The sequence below is a fragment of the Tachyglossus aculeatus genome, chromosome Y2, assembly GCF_015852505.1.
Source record: "Tachyglossus aculeatus isolate mTacAcu1 chromosome Y2, mTacAcu1.pri, whole genome shotgun sequence".
Taxonomy (NCBI): Eukaryota; Metazoa; Chordata; class Mammalia; order Monotremata; family Tachyglossidae; genus Tachyglossus; species Tachyglossus aculeatus.
This window is the reverse complement of record NC_052094.1, coordinates 3,447,687-3,475,669: the sequence shown is the minus strand read 5'-3', so window position 1 is coordinate 3,475,669 and position 27,983 is coordinate 3,447,687. Positions and strand designations below refer to the sequence as shown.

Genomic DNA, 27,983 nt, shown 5'->3' with positions numbered 1-27,983 from the left:
CCGCCGCCTCCGACAACGAGGAGTCGGGAAGTTCAAAATGGCCGCCGCAGAACCCCTGGCGCCGCCGCGGGAACCTCCCGAGTAAGTGATCCCGCCCGCGTGGTAGGCGGGAGACCCCGGATGGGGGAGCGGAGTTAACCGGTCCGGCCCGGGGGCCGGTTCGGTCCGGTCCGGTCCGGTCCGGTCCGGTCCGGGGCGGGGAGCTGGGCCCGCCGGCGGCGGCGGCGGCTCGGCAGCTCTCCCTTCGCCCGGAGAGCGAGGTGCTCGGGCACTGGAGGCTGCCGAGGCCGGCGCGCGGGCGCGGGCGGCCTCCTCAAGGTCCGCGACGCTTGGAGGAGGCGCGCGCCCGCCCGCCCGTCCGTCCGTCCCCACGGGGTGGGGGTAGACTCGGACCCGCCGGCCACATCCAGGCAACTGCGTCCCGAAAACCGCCGGGGACAGAGACAGAGATAAAGGGAGGGAGGGAGGGAGGGAAAGAAAGAAAAAAAGAGTCCAAGCGGCCGCGGGCGTGGGTGGGACGGGCCAAAGTGGTCGAAAAGCAACAGGTGTCCGAACCCGTTAAAAGGGGGACATGGAAAACCCAACGCGTCTGTTCAAAATGGAGCTTAACGTCCCTTCGTCCGAAACGAGGAAAACCTCGAGAGCGACTAGGAGCGCACAACGCCGCTTTGGAAGCAGGTGGAAGTTTTGGCACTTTCACCGAGGACCAGTCGGGCAGAAATTTAATCGTAGCACCCCCCCATTCCCCGAATCCAGTGGTTTCCAAGTGAAGCTTTCGTCAGTACTGTGGAAAAACACCCAGTTTGGCCCCTCGGAGGGGATCGGGGGCGGCCTTTACATCCCTTCCAAATGAACTCGGACGCTTAGGCGGGATTCTTTCAAGACCCCCCCCCCCCCCCCCGAGCGTTTGATCTTCCAAATATAGGGTTTCACCGTTTGAGGACAATCGAGAAGTGTCCTTCACCCGGAACACCTCTGTGTAATACCCGTAGCTAAGGCATTATGGAGTTTAGGCCCTTACTCTGTGCTAAACAATGGGGTAGGGACAAGATCGGCAAATTGGACGTGAGGCGCATGGTCAGAGTTGGGAGAGCGGGAATTTTCTGGCACTTTACCGCGAGGAAAGTCGGGATCCATGAGGTTCAACGATTTGCCCGAGGTCACACAGCAAACCGGTTGACAGAGGTAGGACTAGAACCCAGATTTCCTGACTTCCATTAGCCCTCCCCGGGCAAGAAAATGTGGGCATATTGCCACCCAGAAGGGCGTGGCTGTCGGTGCCAATGATTCTTCTGGAAAGAGAGGCAATGAGGCAAAAGATAAAACTGCACCAGTCATTGTGAACAAAGAACAAAGGAGAAACTTTTGGATGCCCAATACTGTTGGAACTGTGTATCCATTATTGCCCTTTTTCAGACTCACACACACACATGCGCACACTTCACTGTCAGTTGTGTCTTCAAATCTGAGGGACAAGTACATATTTTGTAAAGCAAAGCATCGTCCGTGCTCATCGGGTCAGAAGTAACAAAATGGAATCAGAAGATGAAAAACCAAGTGGACATGAGAAATTTGTGAATTTACAGTGTTTGGGCAGTTTTAACAACTTTATTTGCTGGGGAAAAGTTTCATCCCAATCTGTTTTTCTTATTTTCTATGCATCAAGAAAGAGGGCCAGTCAAGTCGAATTGAATTTATTGAGCACTGTACTAGGCACTTGTGGGAGTAAAATATCGCATACATTCTTGGCCAGAGGGACAGAGAGGATTGCACTTCAAGAAATGACCCATTCCCTAAAATTGCTGCAAGTGACCGAAGCATGTTGTTGCATGCAGTTGGGAAGTTATCTATCATTTAAATTAATATGAAACCTTGGATGTTGAGCATGCCTTTCTTTTGAATAACTCAGTGTGTTTAATGAAAGGATTACAACTAAAACCTCAGAAGAAGAGGATGTTCTCCTTTTGCGCACAAAATTGAGACCGTATGTCTAAAAATGTTAAGGAACTTGTACTTGATCTGCATTACCTTTTCCATTCTATTAACATTGACTGACCCTTTTTTTCCATTCTAAACCCCGAAGAAAGTGAGGATTAACTTCTAGTCTTGTCTAGTGTTTTCAGAATCACCTTCGGTATCTTAAGCCTCCCTCTCTCTCCTTTTAAAGCTGGGTCTTTGATCATTTATACATCAAGTGCATACAGCATTCAATCAAATTTATTGAGTGCTTACTGTGGGCAGAGAAGTGTACTAAGCGCTTGGGAGAGTATAATACAACAATGAACAGGCACATTCCCTGCCTACAGGGAACTTGAGTCTCAAGGAAAAAACAACTGAGGTATCTAAGTGCTTACTTAGTGCCAAGCACTATACTAAGTGCTAGAGTGGATGCTGCTTCTTAATAATTGTGGTGTTTGTTAAGTGCTTACTATGTGCCAAGCACTGTACTAAGTCCTGGATGCCAGCAAATGGATGCCAGCAAATTGGGTTGGACACAGTCCTTGTCCTCCATGAGGCTCACATCTCAATCCTCATTTTTCAGATGAGTTAATTGAGGCCCAGAGAAATGAAGTAACTTGCCCAAGGCTACACAGCAGACATGTGGTACTGGGATTAGAACCCACATCCTCTGACTTCTAGGCTTATGCTCCTTCCACCAGGCTGTGCTGCATTATGTTGTAAAATGCTTTGCATGAGTTATAGCTAAAAATTTGTATCCGGATTAGCAACATTAATGACATTGTGTCTACTTGTTATGGAATACTCTTTGTGGCCAAAATTTTCCAGCTATTACTGTAATACAAAACAGTTTGGAAGGGAAACTTTTTTTTAAAGCAATTTATTATTCAAGTCTTTGAAAGCACCCTTTGATGGTGCTTAATTTTTCTTTAAATTTTTTGTAGTTTATGGTATATTTTAAATACTCATTTGCCAAACATTTTAGTTATAAGAGAATCAGATCAGACACTGTCTTGGTTCCTCACAAGGTTCAGGTTCTAAGAAATGTGAGACTGCAAACTTACAGACATGTATTGGTTTCTAAGATTGTCCTTTCTGTTCTGTAAATTTTGTTCGCAACTTGTCTGCTATGTGATTTTCATAGACATCTTATCCTTACTCTTATTGGTGATCTTTTTTGGTCATTTATTTGCTCATTTTTCCATTCCACAACTTCTGGAGAAAGTGTCAGGAGAGGTGAATGTCATGTTACTTGGATTTTCTTGTAAGGCTGTTGTGTACGAGCATAGTTCAAGGGGAAGCCAAATAGTAGATTACCTATGGATGTGATTTTTTGGCCCTTTCCACTAGGCTGTGCTGCTTCTCTAAATTAAGTGAAGTGAGGGAATATTTAAAATGCTCTTTCTTGTGAAAAATACAATACTTTATTCAAATAAGGGATTGAAGTCAGTACTTACAACATTGGCTCTACCAACTCTGTTGTATTGTACTCTCACAGCACTTAGTATAGTGTTCTGCTCACAGTTAGTGCTCAATAAATATGATTGATTTACAAATTGCTCTAGCTGTAAAAAATGAAAAATAGAAATTATGGAGAATTAGGATCTTTGTTAAAGAAAATGTAATAGTTTCCAAATATTTGATTGCATTTTATTATTAAATATGTGTGATTTTACAGAGAAGCAGAGAAGCAAGAAAGTTTGTACAGAGAAGCAGCATGACTCAATGGAAAGAGCCTGGGCTTGGGAGTCAGAGGTCATGGGTTCTAATCCCGGCTCTGCCACTTGTCAGCTTTGTGACTTTGGGCAAGTTACTTAACTTCTGTGCCTCAATTCTCTCATCTGGAAAATGGGGATGAGGACTGTGCAACCTGCATGGGACAACCTGATGACCTTTTATCTCCCCTATCACTTAGAACAGTGCTTGGCACATAGTAAGCACTTAACAAATACAATTATTATTATTAGTATTATTATTATTTAAGAATTGGCTTTATTGAAATCAAGTATGTTTTACCATCTTGACTATTACCTTAATCAGATTTTCCTTTATAGGGTTATTTTGCGAGTGACCCAACGCATTTTTTTGCCAAATGTAGGAAGCAAAATGAGAAGTAGCTGCTGAGATCTCTAATGTCAGAGTGTATCTGCAGTGTAATTTTTAGCTGTATTATTCACCTTTAAATTTTCTGTACCTAGGGCTATTTTAGATACATGGACTTACTGAAAATAAAATTCATTTTACATAACCAACTATATGGGACAGGTGAAGAGAGAAATTATTCCTATTACTTTCACTACCTGCTTTGGTTTTCCCTCCTTCTTTCCCCTTGAAAGAGACCAACAAAAACAGCTGCTGCCATCTTAGTTGTAGCCCTCATGCTACTTTGAAGTACTCCTAGGGACTTGCTTCAAATTGCATACTCTAGAATAAACTGATTTGAAAGGTTTTTTTTCCCTTCCCTCACCTTTTCCAAGGCTGTGGTCATAAAGGAGTAAGGGGTTAATTGCTGCCACTTGTTGGGTGTGTTGTGCATTGACTGTAAACTCCTTTGAGGGTAGGGACCAGGCCTTTTACTAATGTTACAAAAAGGACCTGTAAATGCTTTCACTTTAGGCACCCAGTAAGTGCCAGTGGATTGATGGACTAACCTCTAATAGTAAATTTCTTTGGCCTGAAAACAGTTTGTATTATCACTTTTCGTGTTGTGCTTTGAGCTGTCTTTTATACCCGGTTTAGTTGTACAAAATGTGTATTTGATTCATTTGCAGGACAGAAGATGCAGTCACTTCAGGAAAAAGTATCAATGAAGAAAATGGAGAAATATTGGAGGAGGAGCAATCTCAAAATAAACATAGCCATCACAAAAAAAAGAAACACAAACACAGAAGTAAACATAAGAAACATAAACATTCTTCAGAAGAAAAGGACAGAAAACACAAACACAAGCATAAACATAAGAAACATAAATGGAAAGAGGCTATTGATGCCTCTAACAAAGAAGGTATATTGCCAGCAGTAAAAAGAACTAAAGTTGATGACTCAGCTTTGCTAGAAGATTTAGAGAAACAAAGAGCATTGATCAAAGCTGAGCTTGATAATGAATTAATGGAAGGCAAAGTCCAATCTGGGATGGGGCTAATTTTACAAGGTTATGAGTCAGGTTCAGAAGAGGAGGGAGAAATTCATGAAAAAGGAAGAAATGGAAATAGACCCACCACTAGGTCATCAAATGCTAAGGGGAAACTTGAACTTGTGGCCAATAAAACCAGCTCAGAAAAACGAAGTAAAAGTAGGTCAAAAGAACGGACTAGACACAGATCTAATAAAAAGAAAAGTAAGGGCAGTGGTGAAGGAATCAAAGAAAAAGCTATGCAAAATAAGTCTAAGGAAAGGAAAAAATCAAGAAGTCCATCCAAAAGAATCAAGTATCAAGATCAGACAAGGAAATCCAAATCTCCTATACTTAAAAGGCGATCACAAGAGAAAATTGCAAAAGCCAAATCTCCTATGGAAGAAAAACTTAAAATAGACAAAACAAAGTCAAAAGACTGCAAAAAGTCTCCAGTAGTAAACGAAAACAAAACTCGGGATTGTGGCAAAAAATCTAAATCTCCAACAGAACTAAGAAGCAAATCCAAAGACCGAAAATTCAAGAGGTCTGAGGCGGAGAAGGAAAAGAAGCTGATGAAATCTCCCTCAAAGGATGCCTCTTCAGGGAAGGAAAACTGGTCCCCTAGTAGAAGGCCAGGTCACAGTCCTAAAGGAAGAAGTTCATCGCCAAAACACCCTGACAAATTAAGACAAAGCCAGTCCCCTTTCCTAAAAGATTGCAGGTTGAAACAGAACAAATCACCTTCTTGCACCCAATCTCCTGGAATAAGAGCCAAGAGTCGCTCATTAGAAAGAAAACATCGAGAACCAGAAAAGAAGAACCTTTCTTCCTCAAGGTAATATTAAAATATATGTAGTAATTGTGGTATCCATTAAGCATTTACTCTGTGAGAAGAAGCATGGCCTACTGGTTAGAACATGGGCCTGGAAGGCAGAAAGACCTGGACCCCAATCCCAGTTCCATCAATTGTCTGCTGTGTGACCTTGAGCAAGTCACTTAATTTATCTGTGCCTCAGTTCTATTCTCCATCTTACTTAGACTGTGAGCCCCTTGCATGACAAGGGCCTGTGTTCAACTAACTTGCCTATACCCAGCCCTTAGTACAGGTCCTGGCACATAGTAAGTGCTTAAGAATTTCCAGTTTAAAAAAAAGAACCTGTAATAGGTGTAGAGGAATATGCAAGGTAATCAGGTCAGACAAAGTCCCTACATGGAACTCACAGTCTAAGTGAGAGGGAGAAAGAAGAAGAAACTGAGGCCCAGAGAAATTATGGGGCTTGCCCAAAGTCACGTAGCAGGCAGGTTGTAGAGCTGGGATTAGATCCTGGGTCCTCTGACTCCCAGACCTGTGCTCTTTCCACTAGGCCACGATGCTTCTTTACTATCTCCCCAAATTACAAACCATTCCTGCTGATCCTGCCAGAAAGCTTGCAGAAAGTTGATGGGGAATTGGGGAAGATCTGTCAAACTGTGAGCCTGTGGGGATCCAAGACAGTGCAGTGCAAGAGGAAACCACTTGTACCCATGACATTGGGCACCATTGGCAATTCGGTGCCAATTGTCAAAATGGAATCCTCCTGTTTTAGAATGGCAGGTATCAATCTGTCACCTTTTTCATTCCTTCTCGCTCCTCTTATTGCAAATACATGGATGAGTGTCTTTCTTGGCCGTACCCTGGATTTTTTTTCCTTTGGCTTTATACTTATTGAATTTTCCATACAATATGTATTTAAGCTTAGTTGCCCTTGTCACAACTTTTTTAATTATTTACTCACTAATGACTAATTGCATTTAAAAAGATTCTTAGCTCATATAATAACAATCAAAGTTTGGCTATCAGATATCCAGAGACTTGATCTGACACCTGGCAGGTCTGCATTCAAGAACTCGTTTCCTGTTGAATTTTTTATTTATGACTAAGGGATTCACACTAATGATGTTAATGGTATTTATTAAGCACTATGCTAAGCACTGTATTAAGCGTTGTATTGACATCTGTCTACTGGTTTTGTTATGTTCTCCATCTCCCCCCTCAAGACTGTGAGCCCATTGTTGGGTAGAGATTGTCTCTGTTTGTTGCTGAATTGTATTTTCCAAGTGCTTAGTACAGTGCTTTGCACACTGTAAACGCTCAATATATATGATTGAATGAATAAATGACTGTGTCTATCTGTTGCTGAACTGTACTTTCCAAGCGCCTAGCACTGGCTCTGCACACAGTAAGTGCTCAATAAATACAGTTGAATGAACGATGAGTATATCAGGTCAGACACAGTCTCTGGCTCACTTGAGGCTCACAGTCTAAGTTGGGGGGAGAGCAAGCATTGAATTCCCATTGTACAGATGGGGAAATAGGCACACAAAGAACTAAAGCAACTTGTCCAAAGTCATGCAGAGAGCCAGTGCCAGGGCCAAGATTAGCACCCAAGTTCTATGACTCCCAGTCTCATGCTCTTTCCACTAGGTCCAAGTTGTTGAGTCAGGTTCTAAACCTACTCCTGTCAAGTCTTTCTCACCTCTTAGTTATACTTGAAATATATTCATGAATGAATGAATTTCTAAATTGTTTTTTAAATAAAATTGGCAGAAATATATTTGAAATCAAAATAGAGCTCTCTATTTTAATCCATTTACTTTTCTCATCTTTCCTTTTTCTCCCGCTCTCTGTATCTTGTGCCTTGCATCACTCTAATTTCCCTTTACTTCCCTTTTCCCTCAACTCTGATTTTTCTATATTTTCCTTTCTCTGTTGCCCTGTGTCTTAGTACCTTTCATTTCCCCTTCTCATTTCTCCTTGTTGCTCACTTATCCACTTTCCTTTCTAATTTGTCTTTTTGCTGTGGTCATCAGTTCCTCCCTAGGTCCCTCTCATCTGTTTTTTTTATTGCTTTGTAATCTCTTCCCTTTCCCCTTTTTGGCTCTTCTCCCATCCACCTTCTATCGTCTGTTCTCCCTTTTCATTTCCCTTTTCCTCTTCTGTTTTTCTTATTTCCCAATCCTTTCTTCCCCCAAACCTGGGCTTTAGTGTTTAAGGTCTTCAACAGGAATTCGTCATCCCAGTCAATCAATCATTCAATCAGTGCATGGGGCTCCAGTCTAAGTAGGAGGGAGAACTGAAGCACAGAGAAATTAAGTGACTTGCTCAAGGTCACACAGCAAGCTGTTGGCAGATATACTCTTAGAACCCAGGTATTCTGAATCCCAAGCCCGTGCTCTTTCCACTAGACTGTGCTGCTTCTCAGAGTCTCTTGCTCTGTTGCCTACAAACCTTGAAGTCCCTCTTTTTCTCCATCTTTCCCCTCTTTGCCTGATTCAAAATAAAATCCTAAAATAGTTCATTTTAAAATAAACAAATCCAACAAACCTCAGCAAGTCAGGGCTCCCTCTCCCCACCTCTTGTCCTGGAAGGTGGAATTTTGAAGTACTAGGATTTTATTGAACTGTATTGCATTATACTGTGATCGAGTTTTTGTAGGTCCCCAGCTTAAGGAAAACTTGAATTGTAGTTATAATAATAATTATGAAATTTGTTAGCACTTACTTTGTGCCAAGGACTGTATTAAGCACTGGCTTAGGTACAAGGTAATCAGGGTGCATATGACACTCAGAGAGAACAGATATTGAATCGCTATTTTTCAGTAGAGGGAATTGAGGCACAGAAAAGTTAAGTGACTTGCTCAAGGTCATATAGCAGATGGACCAGAATTAGCAGTGGAATCGGCATTAGAACTCAGGTCCTCTGACTCGAAGTTCTATGTTCTTTCCACTAGACCATGCTGCTCTCCCAGTATTCCACAGTTTCATTGTATTGTACTCTGCCAAGTACTTAATACAGTGCCCTGCACACATAAGCAGCCAAGCACTTAATACAGTGCTCTGCACACATAAGCATCATATTGTGCTGTGTCCAGATATAAGGTCTGTAGGAGGGACACCCTCTAATTCTGCTATTTTATCCCAACAAGTAGTGAAATCACATGCTCTGGCAAAACTTAGTACTTATCAGGTCTGAATTCTCAGACATGAGTGTAATGTCTTATATGGATGTATTAACTGAAGCATGTGAGTGTATCATGTTAACTTAATTCTGTTTATGTTTTACACATGCTTAAGTTTCCTTTTGAGAAGGCAGTTTTCTGGAGCAATTTACTGTAGGCTTTCTGGGGGAGTTGAATTTAACTAGTTTTATGTGGGTGCTGACTTTTCACTGGGTCACTTTTAAGAACACGACTGAGAGAGGATATCCTCAGTAGACGGGAAAGATCGAAAGATGTCAGCCCAATAAGTAGATGGACTCCAACTAGAAGAAGATCTAGTAGATCGCCCATCCGAAGGCGATCTCGATCCCCGCTCAGACGTAGCAGGTCTCCAAGAAGGAGAAGCAGATCTCCGTGGCGAAGGTATGACTGTGCTCCTTTAAATCATCCCTTCCTAAATGATGTTTCTCAATTGATTCATCTAATTCATTAGTAAAAAACCTTTTTCCCCACTTGAAAGATTCCATTACTATTCCATGTACTTTCACAGGTATCCTGTGTTGCATTGAATTTGAGATTCAAAGAGGAGGGAAAAAATACTAACTGCAATTGCCAGAGGTCCAGTTTAATGTCATTTGTTCGTTTCCTTTTCTTAACTGGACATGCTTTTCCCTTCAAAGGGACAGAAGTCGTAGGAGTAGATCTCATATGAGGAGGAGGTCTCGGTCACGGGGCAGGCAAAAACGAAGAAGTAGAAGCAAAGTAAAAGAAGACAAATTTAAAGGAAGCCTTTCAGAGGGAATGAAAGTGGAGCAAGAATCTTCATCTGACGAGAAGTAAGACTAAATTTGTAGAAGTCAGTTAAAACTCCAAGGAAGCTCTGATTTGATTACGATTTATTTCAATTAAATTATTCCAATTAATGAAGCCCTCTAGACTAAGCTCACTGTGGCCAGGGAACATGTCTACCAACTCTGTTATATTTTACTTTCCTAAGTGTTTTAGTACTTTAGTGCTTTCCACAGAGTAAGCATTTAATAAATATGATTGAGTGATTGGTATTTGTGTACAAATGTAGTTTATTTGGTTCCTTGAAATTCTAATACATATGAATACCAGAGAGATCCCTAAGGTCATCCAGCAGGGTATTGGCAGAACTGGGACTGGAGCCTCAGTCTCCTGACCCCAGTTGAAGCAGACTGTTGTTGGATAGGGGCCTTCTCTATAAGTTGCCAACTTGTACTTCACAAGCCCTTAGTATAGTGCTCTGCACACAGCGCTCAATAAATACAACTGAATGAATTAATTAATGATATTTATTGAACACTGCTATGTGCAGAATATTGCACTAAGTGCCTAGAGGATAAGTACAATATAATAGAGTTGATAGATAGGATCCCTTCCCATAAGGCATTTAGAGATTATAGAAGAATGCTGTGACTCATTTAGAAAAAAATATTAGAACCCTTTAATTCACACTCTTGTTGTTTGCTTCTTCGTCTGTCTTTCCTAGAATAGTTTACAGATGGTCAAACTTGGGGTTAAGCTTCCTGACTACCCCTGGAGTTTTATAGGTAGCCAAATAAAATTACAGTTAATGGTGTAACATTGAAGTAGAGAATAAACATTTTCTTCTTTGAGGAAAATTGGAAATCAGGGATAAATATAAGGAAAACCTAGGCCAGCTTTTACTCAATATGTGCTTGTTTTAAGGGTGATTATGAAATTGCTCTAGGCTGTAACCTCATTGTAGTCGGGGAACATGTCTGCCAACTCTGTTCAACTGATTGAAATCACAACCAAAAAATTGTAAAATCTTGCAGCCTTGAAGACTTTGATGTGGAGGAAGAAGATGAGGAGGCTGTAATAGAGCAAAGAAGAATACAGAGGCAAGCAATTGTACAGGTAAGTACAATTTTAAGTACAAGTATGAAAAGACAATTTTTAAAGGTTTTTGAGTAAAAACAGCATATATGTGACAATGGAGGATAGCCAGTGATGATAACAGAAAGAATTGTCATTTTCCTCCATCTTTCCCACCCCACACTGCCAGCCACAATGATGGTTTTCAAGCCACAGCTGATGTCCCATCCAGTGATTTACTGTAGACCTAGCAATTTCCCACTGCCGTTCAAGCACCACATTACTGACTGCCATGTTTGATTTGAAGAGAGCATGTACAGAGGAATTGGCAAGAAAGTTTCTATTATACTGAGAAAAATGTACTGGTTTATCTTTGCAGAAATATAAATTCCTTGCTGAGGATAGCAATCTATCTATGCCATCTGAGCCAAGCAGCCCACAGAGCAGCACCCGAACACGTTCACCCTCCCCAGAAGATATTTTGGAACGTGTAGCTGCTGATGTTAAGGAATATGAACGGGAGAATGTTGACACCTTTGAGGCCTCTGTAAAAGCCAAGCACAATCTCATGACTGTCGAACAGAACAATGGTAAAATGGAATTTTTTTCACTGTGTTGGTCTTTAGATTCCGATATCGTTTTTTTAAAAAATAGAAAGGATGTGTCATGCTTTGGGTGGCTGTAATAATGTTGTAATTATTAGCAATTAGTACTCAAGAAATAACATTTCCCCCATCTTCTGTATCTGGAAGGTGAATTGTTTCTAAATGTCAGTGTGAAGTCTAAATTTACTGCTCTTGTATCCCATTCAATAGAATGATTGGGGAATCATAATGGGGAAGAAAGTGATGCAATTTGGAGAAAGTTCTTGGGAAATCCGCAGAAAGTGTTTAAAATATAATGGGATTACCAATTTTTAGGGCTTTGTGGGGGATAATTTTGTGTAATACTCCCTATCACTTTCACCAATGGCTTGAATTTTCTGTCTTGAACAGAAAAGAATGTTTATTTCATTTTCACCATAGGATATTTACAGTTTGTTAAGTTCACCCCTCAGAAAATGAGTAAATAAGAAATTGTGTTTTCACTACTCCCTCCTACCAGTAAGAGTTCTGACAAGAGCCTAGGACTGGAAGTCAGAAAATACAGTTCCAATCCTAGCCTGACCACTTGTCTGCCCTGTGACCTTGGACAAGAAATTTAACTTCTTTGTGTCTCAGTTTCTTCATCTGTAAAAAGGAGATTGAATACCTGTTCTCCCTCACATCAGACTCTGAGCCAGCCCTGTATGAACTGGAATAATGTCTGATTTGATAATCTTGTACCTACAGCGATACTTAGCATGGTGCTTGGTACACAGTAAATTAAACACTTAGCAAATACCACTTTTATTAATAATGCATTTCTGATAGATAGAATGTGATATGATGTTGGAAAAAGTAGTGTATCTGCTCGCAGCATTAGTCAAGACAGGCATACTAGCTTTCACTACAGCGGGTTTCATCAGGAACCACAACCCTGCTGTCAACGGAGAAATTGAGTGTATTGTGTATTTTTTAAAGGTTCAGCTCAGAAAAAGCTATTGGCTCCTGACATGTTCACAGAATCTGATGACATGTTTGCTGCATACTTTGATGTAAGTGACTTGGATTCTTTTATACCATAAAGTGGCATTTTTGAGTGTTGATTGGCACAATTCTAGCAGAAAACTCTCCCCCTCTATCCCTTAAAATATAGACCCTCAAAGCACTGTATAGGAACCTGCAAAGTAGAGCATTTATCAATTAGTGGCATTTATTGAGCGCTTAATGTGTCCAGAGTACTGTAGTAAGCAGTTGGTAGAGTTGGTAAAGCCAAGATGAAAGAAACATTCACTGCACCCAAAGCAGGGGCTGGAAATGAGGGTGTGAAATCTGAGGAGCTACACGGCCAGGAAGTGGGATGAAGGTGGGAGTGGGCCAGGTTCATGAGGGGTTTGGGCAGTCATGTTTTATATGATAGTTCACTGGTTCACTGGTTTTCTTTCAGAGTGCTCGACTTCGGGCTGCTGGCATTGGAAAGGATTTCAAAGAGAATCCTAATCTTAGGGATAATTGGACTGATGCGGAAGGCTATTATCGTAAGTATGTCTTTCTTACTAATGTGCAGTTCCATCTGAAGTTTGAGGAGATGTAAAAGCACCTGTTGGAAAGATCTACAGTAGCGTTATACCACAGTGCCATCACTTAAAAAGTGTGGCACATCCAAGTAGCTGCATGATCCCACACTGTAATACCTGATTGAGATGCCTAGAGGTGTCCCAGAGTCAAAGCGGGTTAAACTCTTGATGTAAAATTAAAACCTATGCAAAGTTATTTTCAGCCATGATCTTCCTCCAGAAGGAAGGAAGGGGTGCGTCCACATGCTCGCCTTGATCTGAAACCAAGAAAAACAGCGTGCAAGAAACTTGGATGTCAATCGTGCAGTATATGTCATGCAAGACTCCATTTGGAAGCGCTTCAGTGAGCACATTTCTTCCCTACTCAATGTTAAAGTCATCAGCAGTGATAGAGCCGCAGAAACATTTCATGTAATGGGTTGAATTGGGCATGCAACTTCTAACTTCATTTATAAAAGAGATAATGATAAAGGCAGCAATGTTTTGATTTCTCCATAATTCCCACAGTGGGGCACTTAGCAGAGGTTTGACACAATTTTTAAGTGACTGCACTGTGTTTCCTCATTTCTTACTGACAGGCAATTTTGAAAGTGTTTTTCATTAATATTATGGTTCTGTTAACATCAAGCGCACTTTAATCTCTTTATTTCTCCTTCAGGTGTGAACATAGGTGAAGTCCTTGATAAACGTTACAATGTCTATGGTTACACCGGGCAGGGTGTCTTCAGTAATGTAGTGCGAGCCAGAGATATGGCAAGAGCAAACCAAGAAGTTGCAGTAAAAATCATCAGAAATAATGAGCTAATGTAAGCAATGCCACAAAACAAATTTATGAACCATCATGTACAAGTATGCTTAAATAGAGTTAATTTTACTGCACATGCTTCAAAATAGAGGCATTTCAGATTCACGTAATCAGTTTCTCTACAGGGGACTGTCTGAAAAGGGTCTGCTCTATCTGGAGCCTGGTGTTTATTAATTCAGCAGCAAACTTAAGCAAGCTTGCTTTTTTTCCATTAAGAAATAATATATAAAATCTCATTATTTGATTGGGCTAACTTGTCTTTTTTTTTTAGGCAGAAAACTGGTTTGAAAGAACTGGAGTTTTTGAAAAAGCTTAATGACGCCGACCCTGATGATAAGTTTCATTGCCTGCGATTATTCCGTCACTTTTACCACAAGCAGCATCTCTGTCTTGTATTTGAGCCTCTCAGGTAAGGTGACAGATGAGAAGTGGAAAATGATATTGTTTTATTGAGTGCCTTCTAGATAGATATAGTACTAAAATTTCCAATTTTTTATATTTTTTCTAAGTAATTTTATGCTTCAATTTCACTGTACCACACTTCTCATTAGAAGAACTAATTTGTGGTCTTTAAAAAACAAAACTGTGGGGTTTGGCTGTGGACACACACTTGTTCTCCTAACATAGAGTTGAGGATACAGGGAGGGGAGCTGGGGCTAGAATAGGCTTAGGTCTCGAACTTTGAGTCTTAGTCTTGAATAGGGAATATTTATGTAATTCCCACTTTTTGGTTTTAGTGTGAGTTCTAAACTGTAAACTCCCCTAGTCTGTAAACTCCCCTAGTCTGTAAACTCACTGTGGGCAGGGAATGTCTGTTTATTGTTGTACTCTCCTAAATGTGCTTTGCACACAGTAAGCACTCAATAAATATGATTGATTGAATGAATTTTCAGCTTGTGCAGGACTGGATTTAAACCTCAGGGCATCAGACTGAGAATCGTAAAATTTTTTTACGATTTGTTTTTTTTTTCAATAATTGGAACATTTTTAAGGGCAGTATGATGAAAATCTCTAATTCAATAGTAATAATTTCTTAATTTTGATAATGCTCTTGCCAGTGTGTTGGAATGTTAGTTAAATTTAGAATGTATTCCATCCTATATTTTACAACACACCTTTCATGTGCTAATTCCATTTCCTATTTTCTAAAAGCATGAATTTACGAGAGGTACTGAAGAAGTATGGTAAGGATGTTGGGCTCCATATAAAAGCCGTACGGTCCTACAGTCAGCAGTTATTCCTGGCATTGAAACTCCTTAAAAGATGCAACATCCTTCATGCCGATATCAAACCAGACAACATCTTGGTAAGTGAAAACAAAATGTGATGTGTTGCACTGTGGCCACAGAAGCAACTCTGAGACCTGGAACCTTGAGGCACCTGAAGTTGATGATGATGATGATGATGATGGCATTTATTAAGCGCTTACTATGTGCAAAGCACTGTTCTAAGCTCTGGGGAGGTTAGAAGGTGATCAGGTTGTCCCACGGGGGCTCACAGTCTTCATCCCCATTTTACGGATGAGGTAACTGAGGTCCCGAGAAGTTAAGTGACTTGCCCAAAGTCTCACGTCTGACAAGTGGCGGAACCGGGATTAGAACCCATGACCTCTGACACCAAAGCCCGTGCTCTTTCCACTGAGCCATGCTGCTTCTCGTATCATTATCATTATTAGAGACCTGCCCCTAGGGAATAGATAATGCCGCTCTCAGTGGAGACTGCCCAAGGTTCCCCTGGTCATTCCCAAACAGGATTCTCCCCACTAAGATTTCGTCAGAAGGTACAAACAGGCCCGAATCGGCCCAGATCAAAAGAGGCCATTGGTTTTGGAATGCAGGTCCTTAGAGGGTAGGGATGGATCCAAGGCCAACCAGTCACCCAGGCGGTGATAATCTTTGCCCTGTCATCGGCCAACAAGTGGCAAACTTGCAGGGGATGTGTGGCTCTTCTTTTTCTTTCTTATTTTTTTTTTGTAAAGTGAAAGCTAATTCTCTTGGAACCACCAGGGTAAAAAAAATCACTTTACACACACACACACAGACACACGCATCACCTTTCCCTGCCTTTCACCTCTTTCCCTGCCCTCCTAAACTTGCAACCTGCCCACCCACCCCCCCCAACACAGGACAATGAAGCACAGTCACCACTTAAGGAGGTGCAATTGCCCCCCTCCTCTCCTTCCCAAAGCAAGGACAGGATCACCTTTCTGCCTTAATCGCCAGTGACAAACTGGCCAGGTTACTGAAGGAACCAGTGGAGTCTCCATCCTTGGAGATATTTTTAAAAAGGATAGCCACCTGCCCTAGATCAGAGGTCCGCCCCAGCTCCCTTCCAACTCTAGAATGCACTGACTGTGTCCTGTAATAGTAATAATAGTGTAGCCACAGTACCCCGTTGCTTTATGTTTCTATTCTGTGTATTTGTTTTTGTCTTATATGTTTTAGTATTTATTGTTTCATTTCAATATGCATCGTCACAAGTTGCCAATCCTTAGCTTATATTTTTACATTGTGGTCCCCTTGAAGGCCGGCAACCGTATCTAATTTCCACTTGTGTATTCTTTCCCAGCACCTAGTACAGTACTGTGCACTCAGTACTACTACTACTGTTACTATTACTACTACTACTATAACTATTACTACTCTTTTATCCAGGCAGTCTCTCTGATCTTGTACATATCTATTCTGTTTATTTTATTTTGTTAATATGTTTGGTTTTCTGTCTCCCTCTTCTAGACTGTGAGCCCACTGTTGGGTAGAGACTGTTTCTATGTGTTGCCAACTTTTACTTCCCAAGCGCTTAGTACAGTGCTCTGCACACAGTAAGCACTCAATAAATACGATTGATTGATCTCCTGGAGATTGGTAGTTTACATCTATCTTCACTGAATTTTCTCTGTAATCTTGTGCAGAGTGAGGTTTTATTGAATATTTGTCTCTACTTTCTGTTTGTTCGAGAGTGAGACATGGAGGGCCTGAGAATAAAAAATTTTTTTTCCAGGAGTAATCTTGACTAGTTTTTGGCCAGTTATGATGTGACAAGGAACGATTGATATCCCAGTGTTAGCTGGGATAATGATGTAGCTGTTACTCTGTGGTGGGATGTGGAGAGTAGCCTCAAATCCCAACTCAGAATGAGTGAGTGAATCTCTTTTGATGAGGGGAAGGGGCTGAGGAATTTTAAATCTCTTGTTATGTCTTTCACAATGGTCTCCCTGTGGAATGACTCTAATGGAAGTCACTTCTAGATATCATCATTGCTGTGTGGGTTGAAAAAATACTTAAAAGAATACGAATGCTTAACATTTATGTGATCTTTTGTCATGTATAATTTGGATATTTTTTCCTTAATATCTGGCATACATTTGGGAGGTCTAACATTCCCTGAATTTGCTAAATTATTAGCAACTTTTCATGGAAACGAGCCTTCTGCCCTCATCAGAAAATATATGGAATCATTTGATATAGTAATGCATATTCAAATTCATTCATTCATTCATCCATCCCTCCATTCATTCATTCATTCAGTTAAACCCTTACTGTATACTAGGCACTTGGGAGAGCACAATGCAACAATAAACAGTGACAATCCCTGCCAATAATGAGCTCAGAGTCTAGAGGGGGAGACTGAAATCAATACTAATAAACAGGCATTAATATAAATAAATAAAATTACAGCTATATGGGTCAGGGATAAGGGGGAAGAGCAAATGGAGTAAGTCAGGGTGATACAGAAGGGAGTAGGGAAAGCACAATACAACAATAAACAGTGACAATCCCTGCCAATAATGAGCTCACAGTCTGGGGGGGGGAGACTGAAATCAATACAAATAAACAGACATTAATATAAATAAATAAAATTACAGCCATATGGGTCAGGGAGAAGGGGGAAGAGCAAATGGAGCAAGTCAGGGTGACACAGAAGGGAGTAGGAAATGAACATTGAGGCTTAGTCTGGGAAGGTGTCTTGGAGGAGATGTGCCTTCAATAAGACTTTGAAGTTGGGGAGAGTAATTGTCTGGCAGATTTAAGGAGGGAGGGCATTCCAGGTGGAAAGACAGGCGAGATTGAGGCACAGTGTGAGCCCGCTGTTGGGTAGGGGCCATCTCTATATGTTGCCAACTTGTACTTCCCAAGTGCTCTGCACACAGTAAGCGCTCAGTAAATATGATTGAATGAGTGAATGAAGTGTGTAGGCTGGGTTGTAAAAGGAGAGAAGAGGTGAGGTAGGAGGGAGCAAGGTGAGGGGGTGCTTTAAAGCTAATGGTGAGGAGTTTTGTTTGATATGGACATGGATAGGCAACCACTGGTTATTTTCGAGGAGGGGAGAGGGGAGTAACATTCATTCATTCAGTCAGTCAGTCATTTATTGAGCACTTACTGTATGCAGAGCACTGTGTACAAAGCGCTTGGGAAGTACAAGTTGGCAACATATAGAGATGGTCCCTAATCAAGAACAGGCTCACAGTCTAGAAGGGGGAGACAGACTACAAGACAAAACATGTAGACAGGTGTCGAAATCGTAAGAACAAATAGAACAAATGTCCTGAACATTTCTGTAGAAAGATGATCCAGGCAGAGGAGTGAAGTATGGACTACAGTGGGGAGAGGCAGGAGGTTGGGGGGTCTGCAAGGAGGCTGATGCAGTATTCTAAGTGGGATAGGATGAATGATTCTGTTAACGTGGTAGCAGTTTGGATGGCTAGGAAAAGGTGGATTTTAGCAATGTTGTGATAGTGGGACCAGTGGGATTTGGTGAAGGTATTGACCATTCATTCAATTGTATTTATTGAGTGCCTACTGTGTGCAGAGCGCTGTACTAAGCGCTTGGGAAGAACAAATTGGCAACATAGAGACGGTACCTACCCAACAACGGGCTCACAGTCTAGAAAGGGGAGACAGACAACAAAATAAAACATGTAGACAGGTGTCAAAATCATCAGAACAAATAGAAATAAAGCTATGTGCATGTGCACATCATTAACAAAATAAATAGAATAGTAAATATGTACAAGTAAAATAAATAGAGTAATAAATCTGTACAAGCAGGTGCTGTGGAGAGGGCAAGGAGGTAGGACGGGGATTGGGAGGAGGATGGGAAAAAAGACTCAGTTGGGGAAAGTCTCTTGGAGGAAGTGAACTCTCGGTTTTGAAGGGAGAAAGAGAGCTAGCTTGGCGGATGTGGGGAGGGAGGGCATTCCAGGCCAGTGGGTGGACGTGGGCTGGGGGTTGATGGTGGGACAGGAGAGAATGAGGTACAGGAGGAGGTTAGCAGCGGAGGAACGGACGGTGCGGGCTGGGCTGTAGAAAATGAGAAGGGAGGTGAGGTAGGAGCGGGGAGGGGATGGAGAGCCTTGAAGCGAGAGTGAGGAGTTTTTGCTTGATTTGTAGGTTGACAGCAGCTACTGGAGATTTTTGAGGAGGGGAGTAACATGCCCAGAACATTTCGGCAGCAGAGTGAAGTATAGACTGAAGTGGGGAGAGACAGGAGGTTGGGAGATCAGAGAGGATCTGATGCAGTAATCCAGTCGGAATAGGATGAGCGATTGAACCGCAAGGTAGCGGTTTGGATGGAGAGGAAAGGGCAGATCTTGGCAATGTTGTGGAGGTGATACCGGCAGACCACTGAATATGTGGGCTGAATGAGAGAGAGAGGAGTCAAGGATAATGCCAAGGTTATGAGCTCATGAGACAGGAAGATTGGTGGTGCCATCTACAGTGACCTGAAAGTCCAGGAGAGGACAGGGTTTGGCTGGGAAGATAAGGAGCTCTGTTTTGGACATGTTAAGTTTGAGATGACGGGAGTATATCCAAGTAGTCTTGAAGGCAGGAGGAGATGTGTGCCTGCAGAGAGGGTGAGAGATCAGGGGAGAAGATGTAGATTTGCCTATCACCTGCATAAAGATGGTAGTTGAAGGCATGGGAGCGAATGAGTTCTCCAAGAGAATGAGTGGAGAAAGAGAATAAAAGAAGACTGAGAACTGAAACTTGAAGGATTCCCACCTCCCTCCTGCCCCCACAGTTGGGGGTGGGAGGAAGAGGAGGAGCTCATGAAGGAGACTGAGAATGAACAGCCAGATAGATTAGAACCAGGAGAGGACAGAGTCAGTGAAACCAAGGTTGGATAACATTTCCAGGAGAAGGAGGTGGTCAACAGTGTCAGAAGCAGCCGAGAGGTCGAGGAGGATTAGAATGGAATAGAAGCCTTTGGATTTGGCAAGAAGGAGAACATTGGTGACCTTTGAGAGGATGGTTTCAGTGGAGTTAAGGTGACAGAAGCCAGATTGGAGAGGGTCCAGGAGAGAATTGGAAGAGAGGAATTTGAGACAGAGGGTGTCAGCTAAACTATTTAACTTTTTAAAGGTTATGATTGTTACAGAGTTTTCTTCTTATTAGAAAGGAAGCAACTAGTATGGAATGTTTTTCCTAAAACGTATTTCATCTCAATGAAGGTTTTCTTCATTTAAAACATGAGGAGTAGTGTAGGCAGTAGCTCAGAAGGAATTGTCAGAATTGTAGAAGCAGGTTCAAAAGTTGCCTGAAAACTGATGCTTTTGTAGCCCAGTTGGTTTTGCTAGTCTGTGTAACTTCACAGTACTGTAAATTTTCCATGTGCTCAATTCATTCTCTTTAATATTTTGTAGGTGAATGAATCAAAAACAATTTTAAAGCTTTGTGATTTTGGGTCAGCCTCACATGTTGCAGATAATGACATTACTCCATATCTCGTCAGTAGATTTTATCGTGCTCCTGAAATAAGTGAGTATCCTAAATTTTATTTCAAAAGCATCAGTCCCCTTCTTAGTGCACAGCTCTGAATTAAGCAGTTGGTAGAGTGTAGTAGAATTTAGTAGACATGATCCCGTTGTCCAGGAATTTACAATCTAAGAGGGAGGCATCTTACAGATAAATTACATACAGAAGTTACTGATGTAAGAAGGTAGGACTGTACAGGGGAGTGCTACGTGGTGAGGAAGAAGTGCTGAAGTGACATGAGTGGAGAGGTAATTGAAATTGAAGTAAACTGGGAACACTTCCTAGAAGAAGAGATTTCAGAAAGATGGGGGAGGTCCATGGAATGCCGATGTGAAAGGGGCAGGAGTTGAGGTGGGTACGCTTGAGCAAGAATTCATAGTTAGGAGAAAGAATGAAGCGCAGTGAGTAGATTGAGTCAAGAGGAGATCAGTGCTTGAGCTGGGAATTGAAGAGAGGAAAATTGATAACTAGTCAAGCGAAACTTGATTGAAGGCCTTAAAGCCTCCAGATAGGGCATTCCTGCCAGATGTGGAGGGAAATAAGCAAACTTTGGACGCTTCTGAGGAGTGGAAAGGATGGTGGAGTGTGACTGTTACGGGAAAAAGATTGACAGGGTTTGGTGACAGACTGAATATGGGTGTTGAAAGAGAGGGAGAAGCCCAGGATAATGCCATGATTACGGGTTTCAGAAATGGGGAAAACTTGGTTTGCTGCAATGGGAAAATTAGGTGGAGGGGAGGATATGGGAAGGAAGAGAAGTTACAGTCTTCAGATGGTATAGGGGCAGCATTCTTTGATAATACATAATTTGTCCTTTTTTAAAATGAATGTTGAATAATTTAATAATTAATAACTGACAAGAATCTCTAGTCAGTGGGGAAGGAAGCTGATGGCTTTGCCTTTATAGTTTTATAGGCAAGGCAGGTGACTTTAACTAGTTATCACCAAAAGTAATTATATAGTTAAATGTTATAGATATAAGTGTTCACTCTGTGCCAAACCACTGTGCTGAATGCTGGGTTAGATACAAGGTGATCAGATAAGTCATAATCCATGTCCCATATAGAGCTGTGTCTTAACAATGGGCATTAGTTGTAGCAGAGACGTTAGCTTCCACATCCTGCCTACAGGGGGCAAGAGATTATATCATAGCCAGTGCCTATCTCATCCTTGTCTGGTGCCTAGCTTTTGTTATCCCAGTCCTGCCTAGTAGCCCCAGGGAAGAGGGCTGGCATTGAAATCAGGGCAGCAGCATATTCCCTGTGGGCTCCAAAGGTCAACAGACTCCACACCATGCTCCCGACTATTCTCTCTACTCCTTCCCCTACTGTACTCTCTTCTTTGCTTCTCCTCCCTCCTCTTTCTTCTGTCCACCATCTAGCCCCAAGTAGGGTGATGCAACAGGTGTGGAAAAACCTGTGTCTGTAGTACTTAAGTAACTATTTCAGTGATTTAATATCTCATTACAAACCTGTATTTATGTTTCCCTCATCAGTTTTTGGTTATTAGCACCATGGCAAAATATGGAAAATGGGAAAAGAAATCAACAGTACTAAACAATTTTGTTACTTGTTCTTATTTTGTTATTATCTTAAATAAGTGAGTTTTACCATGCTTGTTTGATTTTAATCTTCTTTGATGTTAGAAACTGATTACATTCTCTTTCTGATTTCAGTTATAGGAAAAACCTATGACTATGGTATAGATATGTGGTCTGTAGGCTGCACCCTTTATGAACTTTATATTGGAAAAATACTATTTCCTGGAAAAACAAATAATCATATGTTGAAACTTGCCATGGACCTGAAGGGAAAAATGCCAAATAAGGTAAAAAATCTGCATTCTCGACTTCTTCATGATGTGTAGAGAGCATATAGATCAGGACCTCGCCAGCAGTGGTCAGAATAAATTAGACCCACCCAATGCAAGGAGTTTGGCTGCAGGTTCCTTCTGTCACTACTGAACCCCTAATCTTTAAGTAGCAGTTTCAACTGGGGACCTAACTAGTCCACAAACCCTTGAATTGATTCGCCTCCTTCTCTTCCCATAGCCATTTAAATTTTCACCTTCATCCCTTCTGGAAAAAAACCAAACCAAGCAGGCAGAACCAATCATGACACAGTGGGTGCTTAGATTTGGTGGGGTGGGGGTGCATACATGCATGTGCATAACCTGATTCTCCCGTTGCTATATTCCATCCTTCTCTTCCCTTGCGCTTCCTCAGGGATTGAGTGGCATCAAGAGAACAGTAGGGCTCTTCTGTCAAGCACATTTCTGAAACTGGCAGTGAGTCTGGGGAAAGGGAGTGGAAAGAAGGATAGACAGTAGGGTAGCCACAGTGGAGGCAGATGCGATCAAGAGTTGGGGTGCATAGCTGTGCATGGGTTCAGCCCCTCTTGTAAGTTTCGAGGGGTTGATACCAAGCTGACCCAGGTCTAGGCAGCCTCCCATCCTGCTAGAAGATGTGGGGCATGTGGGCATTTAAATGGGTTCAAATTGACCAGTACCTATTGGCTTCTTTATCCTGGGGCTTGCTGTTCCTACTGGTACTACCAGCTTCACACAGCAAGGAGAGCTAGACACTGCTTGGATCTCAGTGTCAGCAGGTTTAAAAAATAAATGGGTGTGGATAGGCTAATTTCCAAAAGTGTGGTAGCCAGACCAGTTTATTATATATTTGAAAGATTGAAAATTGTTTCATTTGTACAGTTTTGTTGTGACTTTAAGATTTCCTAAAGCTCCCTTAATCTTGGACTAGAGCTCTTAAAGTGTAAAATGACTTTTTTTTCATAAAAATTACCTTACTGTCTAAAATTTTCTGGATTAGTTACCTTATTGATTTTTTAATAGAGAGGTGAAAGCCCATGTTCACCTGTCTAAAATAAAAATCCATTAATTCAGTGACATCAGCGAATGACAGGCTTCAAAAACCATTGTGTTCATTAAGCTGCTCTAGGTGCAGCTCTTGTAATTGCTTTTTTGAAGGATTTTTATTTCACCTTCTGGGAGAGAGGAGCAGAGCAGACATCCCCATAGCAGATTTACTTGCATTGAAAAAAGCAGCAGTGGAGCTTCATCAGCTTCTGTTTTGGTTGCCCTAGCTGCTGTGGCGGGAACCAGCCGTGAGGTGGCCCTGGTTTCTATTCTTAGTTTCTTTTGCCACTGCACCTTTGTTTCTCGAAGAGCTTTCAGCAAAGGTGAGAAATCTGGGGAGCCTAGCAACTAAAGAATCAATGTTATTAATTGAGCTCTTCCTGTGTGTTGAACATTTGCCCTAGCCACTTGGGAGAAACAAGACAGTAGAGTTGGTAGGCAGTCCCTGCCACAAAGAGCTCCCAGTCTAGAGAGAGAGATGGATATTAAAATGAATTACTGATAGAGCAAATGAGTGTGTATGGATATATCATACATAAGTGAGTTGTGGGTGAGGTGAGGATCAACTTGAAGTGGAACAGATCCAAGATTTAGGCACTGCAGAGTCCCAGTGCCAGAAGGAGATGATGAAGATGATGATGATGGAGAAGATGGATGGTGGTGGTGGTGGTGGAGGACTGGAGGACTGGGATGGATACAAGCAAATAAAGGTGGACACAGTCACTGTCCCATGTGGGTTTCACAGTCGCAATCCAAATTTTAGAGATGAGGTAACTGAGGCAAAGAAAAGGGAAGTGGCTTGCCCAAGGTCCAACAAGACAGGTGGCAGAGCCATGAGGTTCTGATTCACAGGCCCGTGCTTTATCCACTATGCTGCGATCCTGGGCTAGAGACCTCTACTCGGGGTGTGGATGGGAGGGAGCAGGTGCCATGTCATGCTGTGCTCTCCTAAGCTAAGCCTGTGCTCCCTGATAGCCCCATCTGCCCTAATGAATGTAGTCTGTCACCATTTATTCTTAGAATGGCCATCCTACTTGATAGTGGTAGGCTACACACCTCAAGAATTGGTATATGCATACCAATGGTTGGCATTTCAAAGTCCCCAAGCTAAACCCACCTTATTTTAAAATAAGAGTAAAAGATGATTTTCTTTCTCTTTCAGATGATTCGAAAAGGGGTATTCAAAGATCAGCATTTTGATCAAAATCTTAACTTCATGTATATAGAAGTAGATAAAGTGACAGAAAGGGTAAGTATTATAAATGCATAGGCTAGCCAAGTACTTTGGGTTTTCAGTGTGTATTTTGTGATTTGTTTATAAGCAATGAAAATTATAGGAGCCAGGATTGGAGAGTAATAAAACCATTACTTCCTTAACTCATTGTTTTAGCTCCTTTATGATTTGAGTCTAGTATTTGTGCAAACGGATTATGTTATTTATGGGAGAAAATAATACACGAATCCTTTCTAGAGGATTATGTGATGTGTGAAATTAAGTTGGAAGTAGTAACAAACAGCATTTTTGGTGAGGTGAGTGGTATTTCCGAAGTGTTTACTAGGCACTGCACTATCAATATAAGCTCATCAGATTGGGCACAATCTGTGTTCCACATGGGGCTCAAAGTCGTAATTCCCATTTTACAGGTGAGATAACTGAGGCACAGAGAATTTAAGTGACTTGCCCTAGGTCACCAAGTAGACAAGTGACAGAGCTGGAAATAGAATTCAGGTCCTTCTGAATTCCAGTCCTGTGCTCTCTCCACTAGGCCACACTACTTCTTACAATAAGATTATAAATCTTGGAAAATTATTTCTGAGAAGTGAATATCTTTGTCTATACATTTGTAGGCCACTCTGGCTTGTAAAAGTCCTTTAGGTTCTTTTCTCATATTTCAGTTGATAGATATGGGTGAAACAGAACAGAAGGTCTACTAAGTGAGGTTGAGCAAGATTTTTTATCTTATTCTAAAACCCTTGGATCAGATTTTCCATATGTCTAGAAAGCACTTGTACCTGGAAGCCGACATTGAGTTTGAAGCAAGTAGACATCCAAAATAGATTTCAGGCAAATTTTGTGCTTTAGCTAGCAAAAGATAAGGCATTGGTTTTTGTGTTTGTATTCTAGCAGTAGATTGGGCCATAAATGACAGTGGCACTCTGAACCTGTCTTTTAGGAGAAAGTGACGGTCATGAGCACCATTAATCCAACCAAAGACCTGTTGACTGACTTGATTGGGTGCCAGCGGCTCCCTGAAGACCAGCGTAAAAAAGTACACCAGCTCAAGGACTTGTTGGACCAGATCCTAATGTTGGACCCAGCTAAACGGATCAGCATCAACCAGGCTCTGCAGCACACCTTCATCCAGGAGAAGATTTAAATGAGACAAAGAAGTTCCAAGGGTTTGAGTAATTAAAGTACAAAGACTGAAGCGATGATGTTCCAGACATTTATTAATAATTATAAACCTATAATTTTCCCCGCAAATTGAGGAAGCATTATCTAGTTGAATTAACACAAGGGCTGGTATTTCTTTTAGAAATGTTAGTCACTCTGTTTGTGTCTTTATGTGAGAATTTTCCCTGTAGAACTATTTTAATTGCCAAGACTGCACAAAGTACAATACTACTGTGTATGGTTGCAGTTCTCTTGAAAGCCACGGCTCCATGATGCAAAGCACAGTAATACTGGGTAGTTGATTTGTTTTGAACAGACATGGCTTCAGTTTGGTCTCTGAGAAAATGGCCAGCATAAATACTGTTTATATTCACATTTTCCTAGGTGTGTATGTGCACGCAGGCCACAGCAGTATGCCCTTGGTGTAGTCAGTGCCGAAGGGGGCCTGTTCCTTCTTGTGCTGCCCACAGGGATGGTCTCCTCTTTTAAAGCAGGTTGTGTACAACTTTCAGTACACTGAAGGTAAGCTACACCATCCGCATCACTGATGAGTTAAGATGTTATTTTCCTGGAACAGCAGGCACTATGAGGGACAGTAGTTTGATGGCAAAATTCACTTCATTTCGGACAGCTGACTCCCCTGTTTATTTTCTTTTTTCTTTTTCGGCATTGCAGCTGTGGCATATTTACAAACTCGGTTCTCTTCATCACATTTAAGATTGGGAAGAGTGTACACTTGATGGATATAAAGCGCCTTCAATGTACTGTTTCTTCTTGCTTTAAAATTTTTTAATCAACTGGCTATATAGACTTTAGATAAGTTTTGTTATGTACAATTCCCAACTAATACGTAAATACCCACAGAATTTTCAGTTACTAATTACGAATGTCAGGACCTCCTTCTGAAAGTCCTACCTAAAAATTAGCTAGACAACATTAAGTTTTTAACTCAGTGTATGTAATCTTAAAGGTATACTGCTTTATGGAAAAGAGTTTTCATTTGTTCATTGTTTTCATTATTTGTGATCATGTTGTCTTTCAATACAGGCATAAACCTTCCACTCTTGAACAAAGCAGCTGCTTTTTAAAAGTGGTAATTGCTTCTTTTGCCTTTTATTTCTTTTGTAAATGAAGCTTTTTCTTTAACAAGAAGTGTGACTTTAAAATGTTGTCTATGGCATGAAACAGTTGACACTCACTTATTGTAAAGTGAAGATTGCTCTGCTGCATGTAAAATGAACCATGCAGATTTCTGTATGTTTTCATTAGATAATAAAGTCTTCTGTGAACAAGGCATTTGTAGCCATCTTTAAAAGTTTTTGTCTTCAGTGCTGGGAAGTCAGGTAATCCATAAAAGGTTGAAAGCAACCTTTTTTTTTTCCTGAAAAATCCTTTCGCAAAAGGGATTATTAAGGATGTAAATCCTGTCAGATGGATGTCAAGCTAAGTTAATTTAGATGACTCCCACCAAAAAACCACTTCATCCAAAAGCCCTACAGCTGTTGTCTGCTTTCACTGTAGTGCAGGTATCCCTGTAGGTTATGTAGGAGTGAATTCAGAGTTTAACTAATGTTTATGCTGTTCTCTCACTTTTCCTTTCGATGATGCTGAAAGAAAAAAAGGAAAGCTGGGCACAGACCACTCACCGCCTTCTCCTGGGGGTCTGAGTGCTGAGACACCACCTTCACCTTCCTCACAAGGTTATTGCTGATAGCATGTGTAGATAAATGATCATTTGAATTGGTTTGATTTTTGCAGCATGAAGAAACGGGAAATATTCATTTCTGCATTTCTGTATTAATGTAAAGGATGAGAGTAAAAGTTCACTGTCTTTTTTTTCTGTCGGGCAGTAAAATGAAATGGTATTTGTTTGGCCTGTCAGGTATTGAATCTTGATTTTTAGGTTGTGTTTTTCTGGTTTAAAGAGACTTAAAATAATCAATATCTGGGCACATCTATATTTGCCTAGGTGCATAATTGCAACAGGCATGTACATTTGGTGCAGTCAAGCATGGAAAATTAGAAAAGCAGGCGTTTTGCTGATGGTTGGGCTCTACCAAGAAGATGGAATGAATAAACTGC

The 27,983-nt window shown here is 41.3% G+C and overlaps 1 protein-coding gene across 2 annotated transcripts; it reads left to right on the top strand.

Annotated features, from left to right (window-relative positions):
• LOC119946684 (serine/threonine-protein kinase PRP4 homolog) lies at positions 1-27,238 on the top strand. 2 transcript variants are annotated; one of them, XR_005456452.1, is made up of 16 exons: positions 1-81; positions 4,731-5,909; positions 9,298-9,474; positions 9,732-9,887; positions 10,875-10,956; positions 11,294-11,504; positions 12,477-12,550; positions 12,943-13,033; positions 13,731-13,878; positions 14,149-14,286; positions 15,030-15,183; positions 20,521-20,635; positions 22,308-22,459; positions 24,669-24,755; positions 25,681-26,423; positions 26,949-27,238. XR_005456452.1 is itself a non-coding variant. In XM_038768100.1 (15 exons), exons 1-15 carry the CDS (start codon positions 38-40, stop codon positions 25,882-25,884), a joined length of 3,012 nt encoding a protein of 1,003 aa, XP_038624028.1. In that variant the 5' UTR covers positions 1-37; the 3' UTR covers positions 25,885-27,238. The 2 variants fall into 2 exon arrangements, 1 of the variants encoding a protein (XP_038624028.1); XM_038768100.1 differs by having other exon boundaries at positions 25,681-27,238.
• The last annotated feature ends 745 nt before the right edge of the window (positions 27,239-27,983 follow it).